Source organism: Chamaea fasciata, unplaced genomic scaffold (genome assembly GCF_029207755.1).
Source record: "Chamaea fasciata isolate MVZ Bird 193981 ecotype frontalis unplaced genomic scaffold, bChaFas1.0.hap1 SCAF_31, whole genome shotgun sequence".
NCBI lineage: Eukaryota > Metazoa > Chordata > Aves > Passeriformes > Sylviidae > Chamaea > Chamaea fasciata.
In genome coordinates this window covers 2,705,802-2,714,268 of record NW_027094116.1, presented here as the reverse complement: position 1 = coordinate 2,714,268, position 8,467 = coordinate 2,705,802, and the positions used below count along the sequence as shown (strand labels likewise).

Here is an 8,467-nt window from a genome sequence, read left to right as displayed (position 1 = left end):
GTGTGTGTGTTTTTTTTCTGGGGGAGCTGCAGCTTCTCCTCGGAGCCCAACGTGTCCGTCCAGTCCCTCGGAAATAACGTGGGAGTCATTCAGGAACGTATAATCCCACAGCCTGGGTTGCGTCACGCCTTTAATGACACGTCTGGCAGGCCAGAAACGTCTTCCAGAATGAGCAATAAATTGCCCACAAATACAAAAATCCCCTCAAATTTCCTCTCCGGGACGCCAGAATTTCTAGAGAGGGGGCACGAAATTAAATCGATTTTAATTGCGCTGGAAGTTTTCTCTGTTTTTTTCCTGTTTCCTCACCTCGCTCCGAGTAGGCGGAGCAGCGCAATAATTAATTTTAACGCCGCCAACGACAAAAAGAGGTGGTGGAAGGAAGGGCGATAGCGATCTCCGCAATGACGAGCCCGAGATTAGGCGAGGTTAAGTGGGCAGCCGGGGCTGGGCTTGGCCGTAAATAAATCAATCATCGTTTCTTTCCAAGAGGCCGACCAGGTCCTGTATAAAAGTTGTGCCAAGCCGCGGTTCCCTCAGTCCCGTTTGACTCCTTTCCTCCGGTTCGTGCCGTGGGACACGGTAAGAGATTAATTAATGGAAATTAATTTGGCTGATTAGGCTGAGGTGGGAATGTGGGGTTAAATGTGGGGTTTTTTGGGTCTGTCTCACAGTTCAAAAAATTTCCTCTTTATTTGCAGTTGTGGTTTTGATTTTTTCCTACCGGTTCAGGGATCATGGAACCACACGGGAGAAGGAGAGAGCGGGGCCATGGAAAATCTGGGCTTTGGAGCCCTTTGGGTTCCTCTGTTTGCCACCACAAACACACACAACTCCGGAATATTCTTGGGAAACCAACCTCAGGGGAAAGGACGGGGAAAAAGAGGGTTTGAGGGGACTCGGCAAAGAGTGGGAAACAGAGGAACAGAAACACAAAGCGGGGCTCCATCCTCATTTTCCAGCCTTTTATCTGGATGGGGAAGGGTTGTTTGGGGTTTTTTGGGGTTTTTTTTTAATCACTTTTGCTTCTTGGAGGAGCCGTTCTCGCCTCAGGTGTTTGGACACCGGATCCTGCTGATCCTTTCCTTTCAGAGCAGGTCCTTTCCCTCCGCAGCAACATCAATTCCTGCTGCCGGCAGACGAGGACGTGGCCAGGGTGGGGATTAAGTGCTGAAGGAGCGCTCAAACTTCAGAGCATCCCTCGGGGGACAGACGCCCATCAAACCCTGCAAGTGCTGCCCCGGAGCTGCTGAAGTTTTGAGCTTTTAAAATTTTTTTTCCTTTTTTTTTTTTTTTTTCCCCTTCTTTTGCATCGCTGACAGCTTTTCCACAGGCTGTTCCTTCTCCTTTTGGAGGAGACATGAAACACTGAGCTCCTTTGAAAGCGGGACTGAAGAATTTCAAAGCACCATCCAGTCGTTGTTATGCAAACGACGAGCCCAGTTCTTTCCTGCGGCCAGGGAATATGAAATCCCCATCCCTGAGCAGCGCAGACCTCTCAAAATTCCCAAACCACATCTGGATGAGGACAATTCTGGGGTACCACGGCCTCTGACACACCTGCTGCGGGAGGGAGTTATTAAGGAATGATAGATTTTAAAAAAAGAGAACAGTTGTATCTGTGTAAGGAGGCTTTGTAGATGGAATAAGCTGAAAGCTTCACAGACTTTCAGTTTAATTCATTAATTCCTTAAGGTGCAGGAGGGAGTTATTATTGTTGTCCTAGATGGAAAAAAGAAAACAAAAAACCCACCCCACAGTTTTATCTTGATAAGGAGGTTCTGTAGATGGAATAAGCTGAAAACTTCACAGATTTATTTCGCTATTTCCTTAAACTGACAACCTTTCCATCAGTCAGAGGTGCGGAGGAAGGAAGAGACGACAATTCCTGCTGGATGGGGGTGGATGGGGTGTCCCGTAACACAACTTTCCCTCCCCCTGGGAGCGCTCAGGGCCGGTTTTTGTGTCTCTCCAGCAGTCCCACCACACGGACCATGGGCTCCCACCAGCAGAAAGGCGACGGCCAAGGGATGTCTGAGCAATCCGGGGGCTGCCATGGCGGCGGTGGCGGCAGCTGCGGCTGCTGCTGCCACAGCGGAGGAGGAGGAGGAGGATGCCACAGCAGTGGAGGATCCATGGGACAGCAGAGCCAGGGATCGTCCTGCCACGGAGGAGGAGGAGGATGCTGTGGCGGCGGCGGCGGCGGCGGCGGCGGTGGCAGCGGTGGCGGTGGCGGGATCATTTATCAGACTCACATGGCATCGTCCTCCTGTGGAGGAGGAGGAGGTGGAGGAGGAGGAGGAGGAGGAGGAGGCCAGCAGAGCCAAGGATCCATCTGCATTATGGGTGGAGGAGGAGGAGGAGGAGGTGGTGGTGGCCAGCAAAGCCAAGGTCCCATCATTATTAGTGGTGGTGGAGGAGGAGGAAGTTGTTCTGACCACCAGAGCCACATGCCCATCTGCATCGGAGGAGGAGGAGGAGGTGGTGGTGGTGGCCAGCAAAGCCAAGGCCCCATCATTATTAGTGGAGGAGGTGGTGGTGGTGGCAAGGGAGGAGGAGGAGGAGGTGGTGGCTCAGGCCACCAGGGCCAAGGTCCCATCTGCATTGGAGGTGGCAGTGGAGGAGGAGGAGGTGGTGGTGGTGGCCACCAAAGCCAAGGCCCCATCATTATTAGTGGTGGGAGTGGTGGTGGTGGCAAAGGAGGAGGAGGAGGAGGAGGTGGTGGATGTTGTAGCTCAGGGCAACAGGGCCAAGGTCCCATCATCATTAGTGGTGGGAGTGGTGGTGGCGGCAAAGGAGGAGGTGGCGGAGGAGGAGGTGGTGGATGTTGTAGCTCAGGGCAACAGGGCCAAGGTCCCATCATCATTAGTGGTGGTGGTGGTGGTGGTGGTGGTGGTGGCAAAGGAGGAGGAGGAGGCTCAGGGCAGCAGGGCCAGGGTCCCATCTGCATTGGAGGTGGCAGTGGAGGAGGAGGAGGAGGTGGTCACCAAAGCCAAGGTCCCATCATTATTAGTGGTGGTGGTGGTGGCGGCAAAGGAGGTGGCGGAGGAGGAGGAGGTGGATGTGGTGGTGGCTCAGGCCACCAGGGCCAAGGCCCCATCATCATTAGTGGAGGAGGAGGAGGTGGTGGAGGAGGTGGAGGAGGTTCAGGCCACCAGGGCCAAGGTCCCATCTGCATTGGAGGTGGCAGTGGAGGAGGAGGAGGTGGTGGTCACCAAAGCCAAGGCCCCATCATTATTGGTGGTGGTGGTGGTGGCTCAAGCCACCAAGGCCAAGGTTCCATCTGTGGCGGTGGCATGGGAGGAGGAGGAGGAGGAGGAGGCTCAGGCCACCAGGGCCAAGGTCCCATCATCATTAGTGGTGGAGGAGGAGGAGGAGGTGGCTCAGGCCACCAGGGTCAAGGTCCCATCTGCATTGGAGGTGGCAGTGGAGGAGGAGGAGGAGGTTCAGGCCACCAGGGCCAAGGTCCCATCATCATTAGTGGTGGTGGAGGAGGAGGAGGAGGTTCAGGGCAGCAAAGCCAAGGGCCCGTGTGCATTGGGGGAGGAGGAGGAGGAGGAGGAGGAGGTTCGGGCCACCAGGGCCAGGGTCCCGTGGTCATCATTGGGGGTGGTGGAGGAGGTGGTGGAGGTGGCTCCTCCAGCTCCGGTGGAATGTCCATGCAGCAGCAGACCCAGCCCATCTGCTGGCCACCGCAGACCAAGCACAAGTAGAGAGGCTGCCAGAAGGACTCTGACACCCAGGAAAAGCCCAGCAGATGAAGATTCCTCACATTTCCTCCCCCCGTTCCATTTAAGATTATTTAAAAATTTAAGATTATTTAAAAATTTAAGATTATTTCGCGTTGTTCCCTTCTCCCTCCCCCTGACAGGAACCTTTGATGTGTAATTCCAGCCAGGGCTGTTGCGTGCCTGTTCCTGCCTCACTTTTTCAACTGCTTGCACCAGACAATAAAAACTCGCAGTTCTAGAGAGTTCTCTGTGTGAGTGGTTGGATTTCCCGGCTCCAGTTCCTTCTTTTCCATCCCTGGTTTGATTCCAGAGCTGTTGGAGTAAAGCTCCAGAGCAAAACTGCGCTGAAACCCAACAGCAGAAGAGATTTGGGGTTCACTGAATACTCCCAGGTCATCTTTTAATGTCTCTCGATGATGATGATCCCGACTTTTGCCTGTCAGAGGAAGTTGATCGCTGGGGTTTCTCCACCTCACCAAAATTCTGGCGATGCCCAAGAAAGTTCTGGGTGGGTTCGGAGAGAGAAAATGACAAAATTCTGCTGTGAAGGAAGTTTTTCCAGGGGCAGTTACCGGGGTGGGAGAAGCTCAGACCCCTTCGTGAGGTGGTGCAGAAGCTCCTGGTGCTCCCACCAAGTTGGGGAGAAATGAAAAGGGGTTCTCCAAACACTTTTCCAGCTCTGAATTCCCAGTGGAACCAGAGGCCCAGGACTCCTGCGAGGCCTTTCGGAACACCTGGGGATTTCCTCATCCCCACAGGGCCGAAACACAGCTCCGGGTGTGAATCTCCAGAGGGAGGAGTTTCCCTGTGGGCTGGGATCTCTTTGATGTGGTCTGCTCTGGGCAATTAGCAGGGAAAGGGAATTAAACTCAGAATTGTCCTACGGGGAGGCAGGTGACGAACACCTGGAATTGTCCCAGGAGTGACCCAGGATTGTAACGGCTTCTCCTGCCCCTCCACCCTCTGCCCTCTCCCCCCCCGGGGACCTCAGTGAGGCAAAAACACCTCAAAACACATCCAGATGAGCCCCTCCAGCCAGTGCTGCCTCTTTTCCTGGGAATTTCCTGGGAATGGCCGAATTTCCTGGGATTTTATCATGGGAAGCCATCGAGGGCGCTGAAATTCCAGCGGCACGAGGACTGAGGTTGCTGGCACAGAGCCAAGCCAGAGTTTGGGGTCCCCACTCCAGGGGAGGGTGGGGACGGTGCTGTGAAAAATCCCCGAACCCAAAAATAGCCCCAGGAGGAAGAAAACCGGGATCCAAATTCCAGAAATTCCCAGGGTGGCAGCAGGAGCACGGCACAGCCTCAAATCCTGGGTTTTTTTTTTCTTTGGAAACGCCAGAATCATCCCCAAAACGAGCAGGAATTCATCCTTTTTGGTCCAAATCCATGGAGATGCTGCTGCTCTGGGGGGGATGTTGGGTCTGGCACCCTTCCATCTCCATCACTGTAGCCTGAGATGTTTTGGTTTTCTGAAATTCCTTTCCCAGGGAATTTTCTGGAAACAAGAGACGTGTTTTGGCAAATTGTTTACATTTCTTTCCCTGGGAGGGACTCTCTTCTTGATGTCCCTCTGGTCTGACCAACGTGATTGAAGAAGTTTGTCTTCTTGTCACCAACCAAATTGGTCTCTGGAATAGAATAAAAAAAGAGACACGTCCCAAAAATAAAAAGTCATTTTCAGCCTTCTGAAGTTCAGAGTCTTTGTGTCCTTGTGGTGTAAAACAGCGTCAGGGGCCTTCCTGACCTCTGCTTTGCTCCAGGGTGGTGAAATCAAACAGAAAATCCCCGATCAACCCTTCGCTGCTGTGGTGGGAAATCTCCCATGGTCACGGGGGATCCCCAAAAACACCAGGATTCCCCTGGGAATCTCCATGGGGTGGTGGAATCACGGAATATCCCGAGGTGAAAGAGACCCCCCACCAATCCCCCTCAATAAAACCAGGCTCCCCAACCCCTGGTGTGGGCCACCAGCATCATCTCCCGGCTGAAGAGGAGGTGGCAACCTCCGAAATCCGCCCGGAGCCCCGGGATCCGAGCAGAGGATCCGAGCTCACGTGTGGGAGCTGCCACGGATGCAGGGCGGCCGAGGAAGTGATGCAGGCGAGAGGCATCGTCCCCACGCAGTGAGTCAGGGCAGGTGGGATGGAGGAGGAGAGTTTGTTTGGTAAATAAGGCTGTCACCATTCCTGGGCATGCCTCACTTCCCGATAAACCGTATAAAAGGTGGTGGGTCTCAGGGGGTGCTTCATTCGCTCGGCTTCGCCCTGAGGTGTCTCCGTGCTCAGAGCTGAGGAGGGTGAGTCCAGGTCTGCCCGAGGGAGGGGTTCTCCTCTTCCTTTCCTTTCCAAAACGCAAAAGTTTTGGTGAAAAAAACATCCGGTGGGTGGCGGTGGGATGAATTTAAATCTCTCGTGGGTGCCTTGGTCCCACCAGACCAAACAGAAGCGGGATCAGCCCGTGCTGCTGGAGGTTGTCTCTCCTCAGCATTGAGATGGAACGGCTTTGGGATGAGGAGATGGGGCAACTTTGGGATAAAAGTCTCTAAAAGATGATCCTGAACACTTCAAAGTGGCGTTGGTCTGGACCAGGGTCACAGGCCTTGGGAAATTCTCGTGAATTCCCTGCCCTGAAGTAAAAAGCTTTTCCTCGCAGGGTCACTGCTCCAAGATGTGCTCCAGACAGAGCGGGTGCCACGGCTGCGGCTGCTGCTGCTGCTGCCAGGGCGGCCACCAGTCCCAGAGCTCCTCCGGCGGCGGAGGAGGATCCTGCTGCGGTGGTGGAGGATCCTCCGGAGGATCAGCCCAGAAGATCATTATCAGCTCTGGCGGCGGAGGAGGAGGAGGAGGTGGATGCTGTGGAGGGGGATCCGGTGGTGGATCTTCGAAGAGCATGATGGGAGGAGGAGGAGGAGGAGGAGGTGGATGCTGCGGTGGAGGATCTGGCGGTGGCTCCGCAAAGATCATCATGGGAGGAGGAGGAGGAGGAGGAGGAGGAGGATGCTGTGGTGGATCTGGTGGTGGATCTTCTAAGAGCATGATGGGAGGTGGTGGAGGTGGAGGTGGATGCTGCGGTGGGGGTGGCATGGGAGGAGGGTCCGGTGGTGGATCTTCAGGAACCAAGATCATCATGGGAGGCGGAGGTGGAGGTGGTGGTGGTGGTGGATGCTGTGGAGGAGGATCTGGTGGTGGCTCCTCAAAGAGTATGATGGGAGGTGGAGGTGGTGGTGGAGGTGGATGCTGTGGAGGATCCAGTGGTGGCTCCTCAAAGAGTATGATGGGAGGTGGAGGTGGAGGTGGTGGTGGATGCTGCAGTGGAGGATCTGGCGGTGGCTCTTCTGGGATGAAGATCATCATGGGAGGTGGTGGTGGTGGTGGTGGTGGTGGTGGTGGATGCTGTGGAGGAGGATCCGGTGGTGGCTCCTCAAAGAGCATGATGGGAGGTGGAGGTGGTGGTGGATGCTGTGGAGGAGGATCCGGTGGTGGATCCTCAAAGAGTATGATGGGAGGTGGAGGTGGAGGTGGCGGTGGATGCTGCGGAGGAGGTTCCAGTGGTGGCTCCTCAAAGATCATCATTGGAGGCGGAGGTGGAGGTGGTTCCTCTGGATGCTGCGGAGGAGGATCCAGCGGTGGCTCCTCAAAGAGCATGATGGGAGGTGGAGGTGGAGGTGGATGCTGCGGTGGAGGATCCGGTGGTGGCAGTGGGGGATCAGCCCAGAAAATCGTCATCAGCTCCGGAGGAGGAGGAGGAGGAGGCTCCTCTGGGTGCTGCGGAGGGGGATCCGGTGGTGGCTCTTCAGGAGGGAAGATCATCATGGGAGGAGGAGGAGGAGGAGGAGGAGGAGGAGGGTGCTGCGGTGGCGGATCCGGCGGCGGCAGCTCCTCGGGCCAGACCATCATCATCAGCTCGGGAGGTGGCGGCGGGGGCTCCAGCCAGCAGAAATGTCCCATGGTCATCCCCAGCGTGGTGTCCCACCAGACCAAGCAGAGCTCCTACTGGCCCTGCCAGCAGAAGTGACAGCCCCCGGGCAGCTCCAGTTCTCTGAGCTTGCTCCCAGCACGTCCCCGTCCCTCGTGTCCCCTTGGTGCTGCGTCCCTTGTGCTGTGAACTCCCTGGTGGCCCCATCTGTGCCATGAATGTGACGGGAAATAAAGATTTCTGTGCACGGGACGGAAACTGGTTTTGTGAGGTTTGCTTTCCCCCTTTGCCGGTTTTTCTTCCCAGAGATGAATAATCGTTTAATAATGATGATAATAATCAAAATAATCAAAACATTTCTGCTGGGAAATGTTCTCCAGCCTCTGGTGCTGGGGCAGGTGCTCATCAATCGATTTTTCCTATATCCAAACTAAATTTCCTCTCTTTCATCCTGACCCCATTCCCCGTGTCCCGTGCCCGCAGTTCCTGAGGAAAAATCCCTCTCCAGCTTCCCTGGAGCCCCTGCAGATCCTGGGAGGGGCTCTGGGCTCTCCACAGGCTCAGCATTCCCAAAATTCCTGGCCTGGATCCACAGGGGAGGGGCTCCAGCCCCTTTATCCAATTCCTCTGGACTTGCTCCAACAATTCCTCGTTCCTTTTCTGCTGGGGACACCAGAACCGGGCTCAGCATTCCTGGTGGGATCTCACCAGAGCAGAGGGAAAAAACCCTCCCTCACCATCCTGCCCAACTCTCCTTTGGATGCAGCCCAGAGCTTTCCTCTCAAACTGGGAAAATCCTCTCAAAAAGGACTCCCA

At 55.2% G+C, this 8,467-nt stretch overlaps 2 protein-coding genes across 2 annotated transcripts; both read left to right on the top strand.

Annotated features, from left to right (window-relative positions):
• The first annotated feature begins 1,994 nt into the window (after nt 1-1,994).
• LOC136302982 (uncharacterized) lies at nt 1,995-3,713 on the top strand. Its single transcript, XM_066206563.1, has one exon. It carries the CDS (start codon nt 1,995-1,997, stop codon nt 3,711-3,713), a length of 1,719 nt encoding a protein of 572 aa, XP_066062660.1.
• Nucleotides 3,714-6,403: 2,690 nt separating this feature from the next.
• LOC136302986 (loricrin-like) lies at nt 6,404-7,750 on the top strand. The gene is made up of 2 exons (XM_066206570.1): nt 6,404-6,581; nt 6,645-7,750. The coding sequence occupies exons 1-2, from the start codon at nt 6,404-6,406 to the stop codon at nt 7,748-7,750; spliced, it is 1,284 nt and encodes a 427-aa protein (XP_066062667.1).
• Nucleotides 7,751-8,467: the final 717 nt, after the last annotated feature.